The following is a 19,220-nucleotide window of genomic DNA, read 5'->3' as shown; positions in this document are numbered from 1 at the left end:
GGTTTTCTTGGAGTTTTTTAAGATCCACTTAATGGACTGTTTTTTCAATAGACATTCCTCCGCATGCACCAATTAAACATTTAAAGTCATAATCAAATTACATGTATAATACACTACCTTGTCAAAAAAAAAAAATGTATAATACACTATGTGAGTTCTTATTTTGTCCATCATCTTTTTAGTCTCTTATATTTGTTTTTAACTTGGTATTTTTACACTTATAACAATCCTTATGCAAATTCTATTCAATCATATTGATGAAAACTCATTTTAAATACGATTACAAAACTCATTTCCAATACGTTTTTGCATAAACTTAGTCCGAGTACATATTACGTATGGAAAATTTGGTCAAATTTAATTATTTATAAGAAACAAAAAAAGGAAAGAAATGCTAGTGTGCAAATAAATTTAATTAATGCCAATAACGTAGGTGGCACGTCGTGTTACTGGTGTGGTGCGGTGACAACATCGCGTTCAGATCCGTTCTTCTCCTTTTCTTTGCTTTGCTTTCTTCTTCTTCTTCTTCTTCTTCTTCATTCACCCAACTCCAATTTCAGAAACAAACAGATTCCAACATTCACTTCCCAAAATCACACAATGTCGAAACCCTACATCCCCATCCTCCTCCTCTTCACCACCTTCCTCCACTTCCTCTCCCCCACCACCGCCGAAATCAAATCCCTCACCATCACTTCCGACACTCGCCCCATGATCCTCTTCGAAAAATTCGGTTTCACTCCCAAAGGCCACGTCACCATCTCCGTCTCCTCCGTCTCCGTCACCCCTCTCTCCTCCTCCTCCTCCTCCTCCTCTCAACCCGAATCCTCCCGTCTCGGTTTCTTCCTCCTCAACGAAGAAACCCTCATCCAAGTCCTCATCGAGATCCAACAAAACCCTTCCTTCTGCGTCCTCGATTCTCACTACATTTCCCGTCTCTTCACTTTCCGTGACCTCTCTCCTCCTCCCTCCGCTTCTTTCAACCGCTCTTATCCCGTCACTACCCCTAACGAATACAGTCTCTTCTTCGCTAATTGCGCTCCTGAAACCTCTGTTTCCATGTTTGTTCTCACCGAGATTTTCAATCTCGATGCAGACGGTTCTAAAGACTATCTCTCCGCTGGACAAACTCAACTCCCTTCTCTCTTTTTCCTCTTCTTCCTTGCTTACTTAACTTTCTTTGTATTTTGGATATACACTTGTTACACCAATAAACGTTCTATTCACCGCATTCATCTTCTTATGGCGGTTTTGCTTATCATGAAGGCTTTGAATCTTATTTGTGCTGCTGAAGATAAGCATTATGTTAAGGTTACTGGTTTACCTCATGGATGGGATGTATTGTTCTACATTTTTCAGTTTATTCGTGTTGTTGTGTTGTTTACTGTTATTGTTTTGATCGGTACTGGTTGGTCGTTTCTGAAGCCATTTTTGCAAGATAGGGAAAAGAAAGTGTTGATGATTGTGATTCCTCTGCAAGTTTTGGCTAATTTAGCTTCTGTTGTGATCGGAGAGACCGGTCCTTTTATCAAAGATTGGGTTACTTGGAATCAGGTGTTTTTGCTTGTTGATATTATTTGTTGTTGTGCTATTATTTTTCCTATCGTTTGGTCTATTAGATCGCTTAGGGAAACGTCGAAAACAGATGGAAAAGCTTCGAGGAATCTTGCGAAGTTGACACTTTTTAGGCAGTTTTATATTGTTGTTATTGGGTATCTGTATTTTACAAGAATTGTTGTGTTTGCTTTGAGAACTATTGCTGCTTATAAGTATCAATGGGTGAGTAATGCTGCTGAAGAGATTGCTAGTCTTGCTTTCTATATCATTATGTTCTATATGTTTAGACCTGTGGAGAAAAATGAGTACTTTGTTCTTGATGAGGAGGAAGAGGAAGCAGCTCAAATTGCTCTCAGAGATGAAGAATTTGAGCTTTAAAGTTTCTGTTTTTGGAATTTTGCACTTACCCCTATGTGTTGATATCTCCGCCACGCCACGCCACAAAGATCAGGCAGGTTGTTCGATGAATTTGGTATTGTGCTGGTGGTGGTTCAGGTTGCTCCTTTTATCTGATTTAACTTACCCTTTTCATTCATTTTTCCCCTATACAATCCAAGCCTTCAAATTAATGTGTCTGTAAAGGAATATTCAATACTTGATGTATGTTTAGATTTCCTTATGTTAATGATGTTGTTGATTAATTATGCGGAATAGACAGAACTCTGATATATGTCTCTTGAGAAATTGTACACTCAATTACTTATTACCGAGTTGTTATTATACTGATATTCTTCTGTGGATTTTCTGCTTGAGATTATGTTCAGGATAGTTGGGTTGTTGTACATTTCTGTATTCATTGATTGATTGGTTTCCAGCCTTGCTTGATTCAAACTTTTCATAGTCACGTATTACTGTTGCCTTGACATTTAGCAATGTTGTGCAATTACATCTTGTTTTGTCTCAATATTGAATCTGACTCATCTGAATCGAACAATTCACGTCAGTTTAAAGAGTGTAAATTCACTAATATCAATTGTAGTGAATAAAATAATGGTCGGTATTATATGCATGTATAACAAATCATTTTTCTGTATAAGATATCAACCTTGATTTTCTAACTGTACTAGTACTATTCATTTTGTTAGATCTAAATACTAATTTTCTTCTTCTTTTTCAGTAGTATATTGTAATTTAAGTATTTAACTTCTTTTGATTGCCAGTTGTGTGAGAATCGATGCGGAATATGCACTTGAGCACATTTTGTCTCCCAACAAAAATACAAAATCACCAAGTTAACTTGCAATTTGTCTCCCAATTCTCAATGCATTTTCTTACTCAATTCTATTCTTAAAGTACACAACAATTCGTTTGGTTATTGCTTTATGATATGAAATTTGGATCTTACCCTTTTGGCACTTTAAAAATTCAGAAGAAAAGAAATGTATGTATGGAGTTAGATTGTGTTGGTTACCATAAGAGAAGAAATGCAAATTTAAACATACTGATAGGATTAGGAGTGGAGAATGTAACTTGCTCAAAAAGATTATTTTATTCTTTTTCATTTAGTTGAGAAAAGAGTGATGTTAAATAGTACGAAGAATATTCAAGGAAATGTAAGAACGCTCACTTGTTGTAAAAGTGGTTGGTCAAAAGTTATTTGTGTACTTGGTGTTGGTAAACATGAGAGGATAGTTGAAAAGTAACTGTTCACATAGGCCTTGTAGTATTCATGTTGAGATCTCATTCATGTTTGATCTGGTCGTACTAAAAAGCATTTCTCTTCAGAAAAAAATAATCACATAAATATGTTTTTTCTCTTTATGCGAAAATTAAGAGTGATGATACACAAACCTCCATAGTTGGCACACACCATTCTACACACTCCCATGTGGCATTTTTAATTAATTACATTAAGGGTAATTTTGTCAATTCAATCTCTCTTCCTTCACCTATCTTTAACCTCACGCGACTTTCTTCACCCCCCTCTCTCTCTCTGAACTCTCCTCCGCTCTTTCTCTCTTAATCCAACCTCACCACTCCCTTTTTCTCCGATCAGCCACCGCCCTCTCTGTCACCGGCATCACCCTCGCCGGCGTGATTCTGTCTTCTCTTCGTCGTCAAACTCCTCTCACGTCTACATATCTCTCCTTGTTTCAACTGAGATCCAGCGTGTTGGTGGTTCAGATCCGGCATGCCAGAGGAGAGGAGGCGGTTTAAGATGAACGATACGGAATGGGATGTGTGTTGAAGACCTTGACATGTTGAGGAAATGAAGAATGGAGGTGGTGGTGGTTCAAATCCGGCCATGGCGTCACCGGATTCAGAGAAATGTTGGCTGTTTATTTTCAATACATGTGCAAATTGCAAGCGAGCAATTTCCAGATACTTTCTCTAACATCTCTCTTGGTTGAACAATCTCCCTAACCTAATTCAAATTTATTTCCTCCACACCAAAACAAAGCATTGAATGATTTAATTTCAGTTTAAGAAAAGTTTTGATGGAAAGGGGCAATAAAAAATATACATGATTTCATCTTGTCCATCTTTATTCTTTATCAATGGCAGAGAAGAGAAAACTAACTTGACATAAATTACAAACATAAAATTTAACCATGTTGAATTAAATTACAAAATTGATTTTCCCTTTAACACAGTTGAATTCTGTTGTAATTGGGTAGGATTAGAAAAGCTTTGATGGAAAAGTGGTGGTGATTGTGCGGTGGGGAATTGGTGAAGACTTGCAAGCTGTTTTTTCTCTTTTTATATATATATATATATATATTTTTTTTTACCTTTTTTCTAGAGATTAATCTAAAGGCTAGGAATAAGGTGGTACAAAGGTGGTATATGAATAAGGTGTCTACTTATAATTATCCTTAATTTATACATCTATCTACATCACCATTATATCAAAACAATATGAAAGACAAGTAGCAAAAACATTTCTCTCTCATATATCTCTCGACTCCACATAAAGGATATAATTCTTCACTCTTAATACCTTTCACTCTATTTAAATGATAAAAAATATTGTCTTTATTTTTTACTCACTTTTCCATGGTTTAATTATCTTTCTGTATATTTGTGAAAAACATTATCTCACTGTATTCAAATTAGCAAAGGACAACTTTTGAAGATTCCTTTAAAGATATTTGTTTTCATTATCGATATTAAAATATTATAGTACTAGTTGACACTTAAAGAACTGAAAACTGGTGGCCTCTAAACCTTTCTGAATGTGTAGCTGGTTTGACAACCATGGAAGGGTACGAACTTTTGAAGTTTATTTTATTTTAAAAATGATCCGATTTTTTTTTTAATTTTGGGAAATAACATCAACAAGACAAAGTTGTTAACATAAAAAAAAAAAAAAAAAAAAAAAAGAAGAAGAAGATAAACTTTGGATTATAATTTAAAATTATTCAGGTAGCTACTCAGCTTGCAATTACTATAGTACAAGTATAAATATATTATTTCTCAAAAAAAAAAAAGTATAAATATATTATAATAACACACAATATCTAAAAGATAAGAAAAACTGAAATTCCACCCAAAAAATGAAAATGAAAAGGATAAATTTACTTTCACCCATTTTTTGAATAGAAAATATAGTGAAATATTTATCGATCAAATATGATGATACCACTGTGAGGAGAAAAGGGATTGTTTAAAGACACATACATACAACGTAAAAATGACCATATATTCTCATTTTGTCATAACGTATGAACTACAAAATATCCAATTTATCATAACCGTAAAATATCTAATTTTTCATAACTGTATGAACTACAAAAACATCTAAACTTACATTTCCATCTATAAACCTCTCCAAACTAAGTAAAAAATAGAGTAAAATATACACTCCCCTCCCCTCTTATTCAAAACATATTAGAAAATATTTCACTCCCCTCTCTTGAGAGAAGCTTGAATTACATTCCTCTCCCATCTTAAGTTAAAATCTACGTTTTAGTCCCTCAATAATTTTTTTTATTTTCAATAATCTAGCACACTAAAGAAAAGTAACACTGCGAGTTCATTTTAATATAATCAAATTTTGAATACATATTTTTCTCTATTTTTTATTTACAATTCATTAACATATAGTTTTAAACTCTGTTATAAAATATGAAACAACTCAAAATAAAATTAAAATATGTGAAAATTACTGAAATCGATTAAGTATAGTTATTTAAAAGTGAATTTTGTACTCTAAATTATAAAATTGATTACAAAATATTTAAATTTAATTGTCATTGACATTTAGATTATAAAGAAACGAATTTATATTTTTTAAATGGTGATTCAAAATTAATATATATTATAAAAATATTTATTTATGTTAAAATAGATTAAAGTGTATTCCCTATTTAATTATTAAGGGAGGAGGTTGTAATTCAAGCATCTAAAACTTTTGAAAAAAGAAGTCATTATTATTTTTTAGAGTAAATTACACTCTCCTCCCTTCAAAGATGCTTGAATTACACTCCCCTCCCCTCTTATGTTAAAATATACACTCCCTTCCCTTGAAAAGTAAAATTTATACTCTCCTCCCTTATAAGATGCTTGAATTACAACTCACTCCCTTAATAATTATATGTGCACTACACTTTAATCTATTTTAACATAAATAAATATTTTTATGATATACATTAATTTTAAACCACCATTTAAGAAAAATTAATTCAATGATGATTAAATTTAAATATTTCGCTATTGATTTTATAATTTAGGGTATAAAGTTAACTTTTAAATAACCATGTTTTATCGTCTTTAGTAATTTTTCACATATTTTAATTTTATTTTGGGTAGTTGCATATTTTATAACAGAGTTTAAAACTACATGTTAATGAAATTGTAAATAAAAAATAGCGAAAAATATGTATTCAATTTTTTTATTATATTAAAAGAAAATCACAATACTATTTTTTTCGAATTGTGTTAGATTTTTTTTTTTTTTTGCTAGATTATTAGAAATAAAAAAAATATCGAGGGAGTAAAGTATAGATTTTAACATAAGAGGGGAGGGGAACGTAATTCAAGCTTTTGTCAAGGGAGGGGAGTGAAAAAATTTCTAATATGTTTTGAATAAGAGGGGAGAGGAGTGTATATTTTAACATAAGAGGGGATGAGAGTGTAATTCAAGCATCTTTGAGGGAAGGGAAGTGTAATTTACTCAAAGTTTTATTATTTGTAATGTTTTTTTAAGAAGTCAAACTAATTCATCAAAATTGATAATAGGAAGAATCAAATTTAAGATCTTAAGAGAAGCACGTTTCAAATCTTAATCAATCCAAGAGACTAATCCAAGTGAGTTTATTTGTTCCAACAAAATTACATTGACATTTATTCGAAAGAAGTGACTCTTAACTTTTTGCACAATAGTACTATAATTATTAAAATTATGAGTGAAAAAATTATTTAGTACTATCTTCAATGGAAGAAAAATAAATTACAACCTAGTCAGTTCTAAAAACTTGTAAAAGTTTTGTAAAAGAAGAAAAAAACTTGTAAAAGAATATTGAAGTATTTTCGCATTTCGTATTACTTGAAACTTTTCCTGTGATATGAAACACATTAACGTCCTCGTAAGCTTAACTCAAAAAATTTATCCCAATGTTTGTGAAAAAAATAATATCCTTAGAATTTGTGTGAATGCATATAATTAATTAAAAGGGAAACAACACCATCAACAAACCTCCTCTAAAAAAAAATCAACAGACCTTAAAATTAATTAAAAGTGATGGTTTTCATCCACAACATCAACACTAGCACAGCAAGACAAGAACCTTTGAAAGATACTAAACAAAGTAGAGCAAGATATCTTTTTAGCTTTTTTCCCAATGACCACACGTTCCTTGGCTTTCACCTTCTTCACCTTTACCCTCCCAAAACATTTCTTGGTCTTTTCCAACACTTTCTTTTCATCGTCTCTGCAAAATGTGTAGCTTCTCAGATACAGTTGTCTGCAGGAGATGCTGTCCACCACCCTTGGATGTTGTTGCAAACCATTTTCTCTGCCGGAACTCACTGACCTCACAAACGCAGCGTCTGATTCCGGCCACTTGTAGAGGTTCACATAGCTGGCTCTCACTGGGACTCGTGGGTCTCGTGCGTCGTTGATACAATTTGATATACAAGAAGAGTTCATCATATTTTTCCCTCTTAGTTTCCTACTTTAGGCAATCTTCAAAGAGGGATATAAATTGCAAGAGTAAAGAAAAATAGTAAAAGCTTAAATTGCAAGAAAAAGGTGTGTGAGAAAGGAATGAAAAGAAAGACTACTCAAATGGATTCATAGTGGAATTTTGTCACGCTATATCATGTGTGATGATGATGATTTGCAATGACTATGTTTTTTCTATTTGGTTGTTAGTTGAAGAGTTTTTTGTTGTTATGGTATGTTACACATATTAAAATGTGATTTTAGGGAGCCATGAGGTGCCAAAAACAAGAGCCAAATGGGAGAATCATGTTTTCAATTTTTTTTATCCTTTGCTTGCCTTTCTGTTCTTGATGATGTGACTCTAATGCTGATTTTTTTTATTATTAAATACTAATACATAGCCTTTTCTGCACGAAGTTGCCAAGGGAAAATAAATTTTAATTGTTATGATGAATCATATAAAATTTACAAGATATTTTTTTTCTGTGTACTTAAGTTGGCCCAATAGGCGATGGCAATGGAGAAGGTTAAATTTGTTTTCAAGGAAAAAGATTGTTAATTTTAGTATGTAATACTATATTATCGTTTTTATTTATTAAAAGTATAAATAAACTTATTATATCAATTTAATCAATCGGTAAAGACATTTCATTTATATATCAGGGACTGTGGTTCAAACCTGACTCCTCGCTTATTTACTGAATTTTTGAACATTAAGCTATTTCACTAAAAAAATGTACACTTTGCTACGTTATTACATCGATGTCTTTAGACTAATCATAATTAACAGTGATTAACTACATAATTTAATGATAACAACCGCAATTACACGTTAATCTTTCATATCATCAACTAGCTGAGTTTAGTCCTTAAAAAAAATAGTTGAGTTTAGTGGAATGAGTTATACTTCATGATGGGGCCAATAAGATTATTCTAAATGAAGACAACCTATAAAAAACTACAATTAGTTTTTTTCTCTTTTAGAATATAAATGAATGCCCTTAAAAATATCAGTTGAAATACTAAAATAAATAAATTTGTACAAAAATAAATAAATTGTGTGATTGCTACATTACATCGATAAAATGAAGGACCTGTATTTTTAAAACAATATTTTTTAAAGGGTTTCTTAATCAACATCGTTGGGATACTCGTCAGCATACCATTTTTAATATCTTTTTTAATGCCGCTTGTTCCTCTTATTGAAGAGATCTCTCTCGAAGAAATTCATCTTCAAACTTCATAGTGTGATTAAGTTTGATTCGGATGGATTTTAAAATAAAATTTGAATCAAACCTATGCGATTTAGGTTGGTTCAGTTTTGCAGTTTTCTCTGAGAAAATACAAATATTTTGTTTACAAAACTAAAATCAAGTTAAACGATTTAAAACAACTTACTTTCAACAATGTTTCATATTTGATTCAACGCTACAATTTTATTTACATCCAACAATGTTTTCATCAACATAGACTAAATTACAAACATGGACCAAAAACCGACTCTCTTCAATAAGAAATGCAAAAGAATAAGATTTTATCATTATAAAAAATTTCATTGAGTTTATATGATTCAAGATATATCTAACATAAACATGTAAGCAAAGGTACAAGTAGAATTGAATTAAAACACATAAATACGTTTTTTTAAATCAAAAACATAAAATAAACTTAACAAGAAAAAAAACATATTTTAGACATAAATAAAAAAGACACACATGGAGAGAGAGAACATGTCATTCTATTAAAAAAAAAAAAAACATTGAATTTTTATGAGTACCATGTTCTTGAGCGACAAATGTTTAATCAGTGTTTCTCTTATCTTGCGGTTTGGTAAAATATAAACCACAAAGTAAACTGAAACATATGGTTGAGTAACAAAAAATGGTTTGAATGCATCCAAACCAAGTGATGCTTTTGTAGTTTTCGATTTGGGTTATTCAGCTTACAATTTTTCTATTGGATTGATTCGGTTTTGAACACACCTAGTAAAAATATATCCTTACACGCTTCCTACTTATGAATCTAACTCGCATTCAACAATCTATATTGAATTTTACCAATGCAATAATGAAATGGCTTATTAATACCTTTTGTCCCTGCAAATATAACTCATTTAAAATTTAGTTCCTGAAATTACTAATTATTTCAATCAGTCACTACAATTACTAATCATTTAAAAAATGGTCCATCAACTCAATTAATGACATCTACATCACTAATCTGATGAGGTGTAACTGTTGATTGACTGAGTGGCAGTATGAGCCAGCAAATTAGGGGCGTGCTGACGAAAATATGATTGGCTTGTTTAGAACAATGCACAATGACCAAAGTGCTCCTGACTTCATATCTAGTTACATATATCATATATGGTAGTTTTTATTTTTTATGCGTTCTTGCACTCATTTTTTGAAGCGGCTTTTGCTGTTTTTTTTTTTCTTCACAGACATCTATAAAAATATAATTTTTTTTAAAGACCTATAAAAATATATTGAAAGGATACGCTAAATTTCACAGCATTCTTGAGTGCAAAATTGCAATTTTTTTCGAATAATCGTATACTCACGTGACAAATTTTGTTCCCTAATTTTGCTATCTTGTTTATAATAACATAGGAACCTTTAACATGAAATTATAAAGTTTTTAAATGAGTGCCGAATTAATTATAAATTGTTTAAGAAAATAATAATCATGGGGAACAAAAAATTCGTAATAATTCGTCCATCGTTTAAAAATTTCAAAATTTGCATAATGAGGTTTCTTATGATGATAAAGACGCTATCAAAATTAAGGAACGGAATTTGACCTGTTAGTTTATGCTTACTTGATCTTCAAATAAAACGAAACAAATATCATTTTTTTTAGGGAAAATATCATTTTTTTTAAATGATTAGTAATTGTAGTTTATGTTTACTAATTATTTCTTAATATGTCATTCAAATATAACGAAACAAAGATCATTTTTTTCCTATGATATAGAATCGCCTCCTAAATTTTTAAATTGGATGAAATGATAAGAAATATGCAACCTTTTCGCCAAATAAATCTTGGAGTCTTAAAGTGTTGAACTTTCATATTTTTCGCGAGATAAATCTTGGAGTCTTAAAGTGTTGAACTTTCATATATCCCCCTCTAAAAAAAACGAAACAAAGATCATTTTTTTTCCTATAATATAGAATCGCCTCCTAAATTTTTAAATTGGATGAAATGATTAGAAATATGCAACCTTTTCGCCAAATAAATCTTGGAGTCTTAAAGTGTTGAACTTTCATATATCCTCCTCTAAAAAAAAAATTCATGTATCCTCGAGTCCAAAAAAAAAAAAGTTTTATGGCCTCGCTTGTTTAATTCTAGCAGCGTAGTGACTCTGAGTATTTTTCCTTGAATTCGATCATCATTCGTTTCTACGTCACACAAGATTTATAAACTCTCCTCAATATGCTTCGCTCATTTAAACATATTTTTTTAGGGGATTAAACATATTTTTTTATTATCCGAAAACACACTTTTGATCCGAAGGGGTTAAACATATTTAGAATATGAAATTAAAAAAAATGCACATTAATTTTTTTTTTAATTTTTTGTTTGAGAGGATAAAAATAAGTCACTATAATTTGTTTAAAAAAATTGAAAACATTTTTTTTTTGAATAAATAAATGTCAGTAAGTATTGTCAGGTCAGGCTATCATTTTTCTTTTCACTTACGTTTGAACTCGGATCAGCTAATCTATCAAACCCCAAAATAATTTAGAAATGTATTTAATAAGAAAAATTATATTATATATGTGTGTGTGTCGCACTTAAACTTTCGCCACCCTTAACTGTTGTTTCCAGTTATGTCCCTGCATGAAATAAAGTTAATTACATTTCTAACCACAACATTGTTGATTTCATTGACGGTCTCTTCCCCTGGTAATCTATTATGAGATGGTGATAACGGTATTTGATGGTGAATTTGATGCCTACCGAGTCAAAGTTAAGAAATTATTCTTTAAAAAAAACAAATGTTATTTAATTTCTGACATATATAAAAACCTTCTTTAATTTTTTTATCTTTTTTATAAAAACCTACACCATAATTTAAAATCTTTAATTTTTGTTTGTGGGAAAAATCTTAAAAAAATAATTGTAGGCGTTTGAAAATCCCTAATTAAAATAGGAGAAATGATATTTGAACAACCTTCTTTTAATAATTTTTATGATAACTTTATCTCTCATAGCTACATTATCATTTTATTTTATCTCTCTATTACTTTAATTTTTATATCATTATCTAATTTTTGTTTTTTTGTATAATTTAGTTGTTTAAAAAGAAAAAATGGTTGTTCAAATAACATTGTTTTTAAAATAGGTAGTACGTGAGGCGTGAAGGTTTTATGAAAGAAGGTTCGAGATGAACCCACATGCGTAGGGTAGTAGGTATGTAGAGTCACGAAACAGAATCTGCCCAACAATTCTGCAAGTGGATGCCATAGTGATGGAGGTCAACCAATAAACGAATGCCAAATCATGAATACAACTTTATTTTTTTGACTGGAAATCACCAATGGAACTTTTCAATTTCCAATATCACTAATTGACTTTTTAAAATGAAATAAAATCTGCATTAATCTCCCACGATGGTACCACGAAATTTCTACGGATGTTCCCTTAAAACCCTTGATTAATTAACTAATCACCATTAGCCACTGAAAGCGATATATAGAGAGAGAGAGAGAGAAATTTGGCCACAAATCCAATCACTTTCACACAGCTTAGCTTACTCGCAAAGCACACTCTTCGATGCGTGAGACCCCTTCTAAATCAAAACGAACCTTTCTCTTTCATACTTTTCCTTTTTTTCTTCGTTTTCTGTTTTAACCCTTCAACTTGTTCAACTAGTGCACACACTACACACTATCCCTGGTTTTTGCGATCTTGATTTCAATCTCAATTTCATCGATTCCTTTTCCCAATTTTCATACCTAACTTCTAATTAGGGTTTCCGATTTTCATGAATTAACTAGGAGATACAATAGATAATTGTTTTCTCTAGGTTAATTTAATTGGATCTCAATGGGGAAAGGAGGCGAAAATTATGGAAGAAAAGAGAACACGAGTTCTGATAATTCAGACGGTGAAATCTTCAAAGCTTGGTCGAAAGATGTGCGTGAATGCGAAGAACACTTTAAGGTGAGTGTGAAAACGGGTTTGAGTCACGATGAGGTTGAGAATCGGCGTAAGATCTATGGTTTTAACGAATTGGAGAAGCACGATGGCCAATCCATTTGGAAATTGGTTTTGGAACAGTTTAACGATACGTTGGTTCGGATTCTTCTCGCTGCTGCGATTATTTCGTTTGTTTTGGCTTGGTATGATGGTGATGAAGGTGGTGAGATGGAGATTACGGCTTTTGTTGAGCCCTTGGTGATCTTTTTGATATTGATTGTGAATGCTATTGTCGGGGTTTGGCAAGAAAGTAATGCGGAGAAGGCTTTGGAGGCTTTGAAGGAGATTCAATCGGAGCAAGCTTCGGTGATTAGGAATAATGAGAAGATACCTAGCTTGCCCGCAAAGGATCTTGTGCCTGGTGATATCGTGGAGCTTAAGGTTGGAGATAAGGTGCCTGCTGATATGAGGGTTGTTGAATTGATAAGTTCGACGTTGAGATTGGAGCAGGGTTCTTTGACTGGTGAGAGTGAAGCCGTGAATAAGACTAATAAGCCTGTTGCTGAGGATGCTGATATTCAAGGGAAAAAGTGTATTGTGTTCGCGGGGACAACTGTTGTTAATGGTCATTGCTTTTGCTTGGTTACTCAGACTGGTATGGATACTGAGATTGGGAAGGTGCATAACCAGATACATGAGGCGTCGCAGAGTGAGGAAGATACTCCTTTGAAGAAGAAGCTTAATGAATTCGGAGAGAGGTTGACAATGATGATTGGACTTATTTGTATTTTGGTTTGGCTCATCAATGTTAAGTATTTCCTTACATGGGATTATGTTGATGATGGGTGGTGGCCTACCAACTTCAAGTTTTCATTCGAGAAGTGTACGTATTACTTTGAGATTGCTGTGGCGTTGGCTGTGGCTGCTATCCCCGAGGGATTGCCTGCGGTCATTACGACTTGTCTCGCACTTGGTACTCGCAAAATGGCCCAGAAGAATGCCCTGGTTAGGAAGCTACCAAGTGTTGAAACCCTGGGTTGCACAACTGTGATATGTTCTGATAAAACTGGTACACTGACTACAAACCAGATGGCTGTTTCGAAACTTGTAGCTATTGGCACTAATGTAGACGCACTGCGAGCCTTTAAGGTCGAAGGAACTACCTATAATCCAAATGATGGTCAAATAGAGAACTGGCCGGCTGGTCAATTGGATGCTAACCTTCAGACGATGGCGAAAATAGCTGCTGTTTGTAATGATGCCGGAATATCACAGTCAGAGCATAAGTTTGTTGCCCATGGAATGCCTACTGAAGCAGCTTTGAAGGCAAGATATATCTTTTCATGTTCTTTGGCTTGTGTACTGTTTGCAATTAATTTGTGTACTGTTTGCAATTAATATCTGCGTGATCCATCCTTTTAGATAATGGTTTTGAGTGTTAGCTTAGCGGTTTCAAATTAGCTCTGTCTCTTGATCGTAATTGCTTTCAGTGTTAGCTTAGTGGTTTCAAATTTGCACTGTCTCTTGATCGTAATTGCTTTGAGTGTTAGCTTAGTGGTTTCAAATTAGCACTGTCTCTTGATCATTTGGAGGCAAATTGGGCTATTTGGTTCTCTCCTTTCCATTCAAAACTGTCCAAGTTAGCCTGTAAAGGTGTCTGATTATTTTTTGTATTCTCCCTTGGGATTTCAGGTTTTGGTAGAGAAGATGGGCCTTCCTGAAGGATCCAAAAATGTACAATCAGGAAGCAAAAGTACTATACTGCGTAAGTTTAATCTTCTTGTAAAAACTATCTCTGCTGATTTACCAAAGCATATGACTTGACAACTCCTTTTAATATACCTAAAAGTTAATCACTTTTGCAATTTTTTATTAGTTGCTTTTCATCGGGAAATAAGATTGATGTACCTTAGTCAAAGGCTTGAACAAGTTGCAATGCCGCTACCTTCCTGAAGTGTTTATTTTGTTTTGTTTTTGTAATGGATTCCCAAGCTTGGCAGAAATACCAAGTGTTTAGACCAAAAACTGTGGCTTTATTGTCATCTAATTCTAGTTAGTAATGGAACTGATTCAATAAACAGGCTTAGATATCTCACCTTCAAATTTTGATCTAGGTTGTTGTGAATGGTGGAACGAACATGACCGGCGGATTGCTACTCTTGAGTTTGACCGCGACAGGAAGTCAATGGGTGTTATTGTAGACTCTGGTGTGGGGAAAAAGAAGTCGCTTCTGGTTAAGGTATTATTTCTTTCTGCTATAACATGGTTTCTCCCCACTATGCGCTTATACTCTAATTCTGTAATTGTTAAATTAATATTCGTTTTGTGGCAATGCTGCTTAATTTGGATTGGTATAGGATTTTTACTTTTATCACCTGTTTTTCAATAAATTCAATTAAAGATAACTTTTTTCTTTAGAGGTGAATCTTCTGCACATTTTTATTTGAGTTTAAGGTCTTTTTATTGTTCTTCTGGAGCAAGATTATCTATATATTCTGGATATCTAAGCAAAAGGCCATTCATGTCGTTAACCCTGGATCTCCAAAATGCATCTCACGTTTTTTGAGACTAGTCTAAAGAACAAATTTGTTGTATATTTTGCCATAGCTTGTATAATACTATGTTATTGACACCAGTTCTGTAGCATAAAGTTCTCTTAAAAGACTGATATTTGTCCATCTAGCCTATGCTTTTTCTGGTTCACCTTCATCTGACATTATTTTAAACTAGTTTAAAGAACAAAACATGCGTGTTTTGCCATAACTTTTATAGTACATAATTATTTTGCCAAGATTTATGTGTACTTCATAAGAGAAACTAGTAGGAATGATTTAGAAATTAATAAGTTGGACCGAAATATGGCTTATGATAGAACATTATGGCGTAATTTGATCCATCTAACCGACCCCACTTAGTGGTTGTTATTGTTGTTATTGATACCAGTTCTGTAGCATAAAGTTCTTTCAAAAGACTGATATTTTTCATATTAAATTTCTTAAGACAAGGTCTTTATGACCAACCTGTTCTTCTGATTCACTTCTCATTTTGCCTCTACATCCATATTTTTTAGGACAGTTTCTGTTGCTCTTGGTTTATTTATAAGCCTCGGTGTCCTTTGGTTTCTGGTTCCCTTTTTCTGTACTTTTGGGAAATATGTCAAACTGACACTTGGCCCTAACTTTTGATAGGGTGCTGTCGAAAATGTGTTGGATAGAAGCTCTAAAGTTCAGTTACGTGATGGTTCAGTTGTAAAGCTGGACAATAATGCTAAGAACCTCATATTACAAGCTCTTCATGAGATGTCCACCAGTGCATTACGCTGTTTGGGATTTGCCTACAAGGACGAGCTCACTAATTTTGAAAACTATAATGGGAACGAGGATCATCCAGCCCACCAGCTTTTGCTTGACCCTAACAATTATTCATCAATTGAAGATGAACTCATTTTTGTTGGCTTGGTTGGATTGAGGGTAAGTTTTGAGCTTTCCATTTTGCATTTTATACTTTCTCACTTCTATGATTTTGTTTGGTATGTTAACTGTAAAAATGATTGTTGAATTGTACTCAGGATCCTCCTAGGGAGGAGGTTTACCAGGCAATTGAAGACTGCAGAGCAGCTGGAATTCGTGTTATGGTTATAACAGGAGACAACAAAAACACTGCTGAAGCTATATGCCGTGAAATAGGTGTATTTGCACCCAATGAAAACATTAGTTCAAAAAGTTTAACCGGTAAAGATTTTATGGAACTCCGTGATAAAAAAGCTTATCTGAGACAGACTGGTGGGCTTTTGTTTTCGAGGGCTGAACCTAGACACAAGCAGGACATTGTGAGGCTTCTTAAAGAGGACGGGGAGGTGGTAGCTATGACTGGGGATGGTGTTAATGATGCACCTGCCTTAAAGCTTGCAGACATTGGTATTGCAATGGGCATTGCAGGGACAGAGGTATTTTGTTTTTGCTATTGATATGGGCTTTGTAATGAAATTGTATAGGGATTTGAATTTGGTGCAGTGGATTGATGCAAATTTATTGTTTTCCACGTGTTTCTCTCTGACTAATGAGTGAAATATGTTGGGTTAAGGAATACAAATTAATATTGTTATTTTCTATCTGGTGATTAATCCTTTTTATATATTGCTGTTAAATCTAGGTGGCAAAGGAAGCTTCAGATATGGTGTTAGCAGACGATAATTTTAGTTCAATTGTCGCTGCTGTTGGTGAAGGTAGATCTATCTACAATAACATGAAGGCTTTTATCAGGTAAATCCATTCATCTTTATATTTTGTATTGGTTGAGATGTTGGCACCTTGCAGTAGGCTCTTACTCCGTCCACTGGATTGAGAATTTTTGCATAAGGTCTAATGTAATGACAGGTTATCCACATCAACGAATGCTGTAGGAAGGATATAATTCATTGAATTGTTGTTTCAATCTTTGTTTAGTTGGTTTTAAAAAATAAAATTTTCTTTTTCCTTTCTTTACCATGTTTATGCTGGCTATATAGTACTATAGTTATCTCTTCAGAAATAATGAGTTCATAAGATGTGCTTTCATAATGTGTGTTGATGTGTATTCTTTTGTGAGTGCATGCCTAGGAATATCAAACAAACAAATCATAAAGGAAAGGGTGGATGATAAGATAGGAGTTTGAGTTGTAATTAGTTTGGTTTAATTTAGATTCCGGGGAAGTATAAATCTGTTGATCTAGTTTTGTCTTTAATAACAGAGATTCTGTGGTGTGGATGGAGCAGGTCCAGATTTGCTGCATTTGATGTTCATTTTACAATTATGTTTCTGCCAATGTCTTCTTTTGGCAATTCTAAAGTGCATACTTGAAAAAAAGTAGCCAATTGTATGGCACTCAATCTGGAGGGGCATGGTGCCCCATTTACTTGTTAATGTCTGTAATTTATATCTGGCTTTATACTTCAATTAATTAGTTACCTATATATGCTGTTATTTTAAACACACTTCGATTAATTAGTTATCTATATATGCTTTTATTTTAAGCACAGTATCTAATGATAGATGTTAAATTTAAGAATATCTTGTAACTGAATTAAATTTCACAGGTACATGATCTCTTCCAATATTGGCGAGGTCGCTTCTATATTTCTTACAGCTGCACTAGGTATTCCTGAAGGACTGATACCTGTCCAGCTTCTGTGGGTCAATCTTGTCACTGATGGACCCCCTGCAACAGCTTTGGGATTTAATCCTCCAGATAAGGATATAATGAAGAAGCCTCCTCGTCGCAGTGATGACTCACTTATTAACTTGTGGATTTTATTCCGCTATCTGGTAATTTGCCTTCTCTTTCTTTCTGGTTGTATTCTTATTGGGCTGTAGCTGTGTTATGTTTTGAACGCTGATAGTATGTGTCACTGCTCACTTGCTTCTAATGTTCTCCCTACTGTTATACATCACAGGTTATTGGGATTTATGTTGGATTAGCTACTGTTGGTGTCTTCATTATATGGTATACACATGGTTCCTTCATGGGAATTGACCTCAGCAGCGATGGACATACTCTTGTCACTTACTCCCAACTTGCCAACTGGGGTCAATGCTCCTCTTGGAATAACTTCACTGCTGCTCCCTTCACCGCTGGTTCTAGAATCATCTCTTTTGATGCTGACCCATGCGACTACTTCACTACTGGTAAAGTGAAAGCTATGACACTGTCCCTCTCTGTGCTGGTAGCTATTGAAATGTTCAACTCTCTCAATGCTCTGTCTGAAGATGGAAGCCTTTTGACAATGCCTCCCTGGGTGAACCCTTGGCTTCTTTTGGCAATGTCCGTTTCGTTTGGGCTGCACTTTTTGATCTTGTATGTGCCATTCTTAGCAAAAGTTTTTGGCATAGTGCCCCTGAGCTTCAATGAATGGCTTTTGGTTTTGGCGGTTGCATTGCCTGTCATTCTAATTGACGAGGTTTTGAAATTTGTTGGGAGATGTACAAGTGGGTCTGCAAGAAGATCAAAGCAAAAATCAGATTAGACAACTTACAGTAGACTTTAGAGAAATTGATCAGTCCTTGAATAGGTTGAAAGTTGTTATCCTTAGACTGAAGAGGTGGCCTCAACACCAATTAGTTTTATATAAGTACTATTTTAGGCCTCTCTGTAGTCATCATCCCAGTTTATGATGAGGGATGATTTGCATTGGGTGCACTATAAGTTTCTTTTAATCTTTTATTATCATCTTTTTTGCTTTGTTCTTTGAACATTTTCAGGATTTTCAAAAGGAAGGAAAAAACCTTTTGTTTATTTTTCACATTTGTCTTCCTGAAAAAACAGAAGTAGGTTCTGGTTGAATTTTTGTTTGTTATATTTTCTGATGCACAGGAAGTATGTGCGAACTAGAAATCGTAAGATGAATTCTTTTTATTAGATTGTATTTTAACTTCA

The 19,220-nt window shown here is 33.4% G+C and overlaps 3 protein-coding genes across 3 annotated transcripts; 2 read left to right on the top strand and 1 right to left on the bottom strand.

Annotated features, from left to right (window-relative positions):
* Window positions 1–379: 379 nt before the first annotated feature.
* On the top strand, window positions 380–2,382 carry LOC11431873 (protein CANDIDATE G-PROTEIN COUPLED RECEPTOR 7). The gene has a single exon (XM_003625500.4). The coding sequence runs from the start codon at window positions 601–603 to the stop codon at window positions 1,933–1,935; it is 1,335 nt and encodes a 444-aa protein (XP_003625548.1). The 5' UTR covers window positions 380–600; the 3' UTR covers window positions 1,936–2,382.
* A 4,734-nt stretch (window positions 2,383–7,116) lies between these two features.
* Window positions 7,117–8,138, bottom strand: LOC11427131 (uncharacterized). The gene has a single exon (XM_039827390.1). It carries the CDS (start codon window positions 7,649–7,651, stop codon window positions 7,232–7,234), a length of 420 nt encoding a protein of 139 aa, XP_039683324.1. The 5' UTR covers window positions 7,652–8,138; the 3' UTR covers window positions 7,117–7,231.
* Window positions 8,139–12,393: 4,255 nt separating this feature from the next.
* LOC11420948 (calcium-transporting ATPase 4, endoplasmic reticulum-type) lies at window positions 12,394–19,220 on the top strand. Its single transcript, XM_024770536.2, has 8 exons — window positions 12,394–14,134; window positions 14,501–14,573; window positions 14,923–15,047; window positions 15,997–16,278; window positions 16,377–16,754; window positions 16,961–17,070; window positions 17,884–18,112; window positions 18,241–19,220. The coding sequence occupies exons 1-8, from the start codon at window positions 12,716–12,718 to the stop codon at window positions 18,808–18,810; spliced, it is 3,186 nt and encodes a 1,061-aa protein (XP_024626304.1). The 5' UTR covers window positions 12,394–12,715; the 3' UTR covers window positions 18,811–19,220.

The sequence above is a fragment of the Medicago truncatula genome, chromosome 7 (genome assembly GCF_003473485.1).
Source record: "Medicago truncatula cultivar Jemalong A17 chromosome 7, MtrunA17r5.0-ANR, whole genome shotgun sequence".
Lineage (NCBI taxonomy): Eukaryota > Viridiplantae > Streptophyta > Magnoliopsida > Fabales > Fabaceae > Medicago > Medicago truncatula.
Note: the sequence above shows the minus strand (reverse complement) of the source record. Positions and strands in the feature narration are given on the sequence as shown.

Bases quoted from the DNA above. Each gene is read 5' to 3' on its own strand.
- LOC11420948 (XM_024770536.2), top strand. From the start codon at position 12,716: ATGGGGAAAGGAGGCGAAAATTATGGAAGAAAAGAGAACACGAGTTCT. The intron at 16,279-16,376 runs GTAAGTTTTGAG...AATTGTACTCAG, and splicing joins TTGGCTTGGTTGGATTGAGG to GATCCTCCTAGGGAGGAGGT. The intron at 17,071-17,883 runs GTAAATCCATTC...TAAATTTCACAG, and splicing joins AACATGAAGGCTTTTATCAG to GTACATGATCTCTTCCAATA.
- LOC11431873 (XM_003625500.4), top strand. From the start codon at position 601: ATGTCGAAACCCTACATCCCCATCCTCCTCCTCTTCACCACCTTCCTC.
- LOC11427131 (XM_039827390.1), bottom strand. From the start codon at position 7,651: ATGATGAACTCTTCTTGTATATCAAATTGTATCAACGACGCACGAGAC.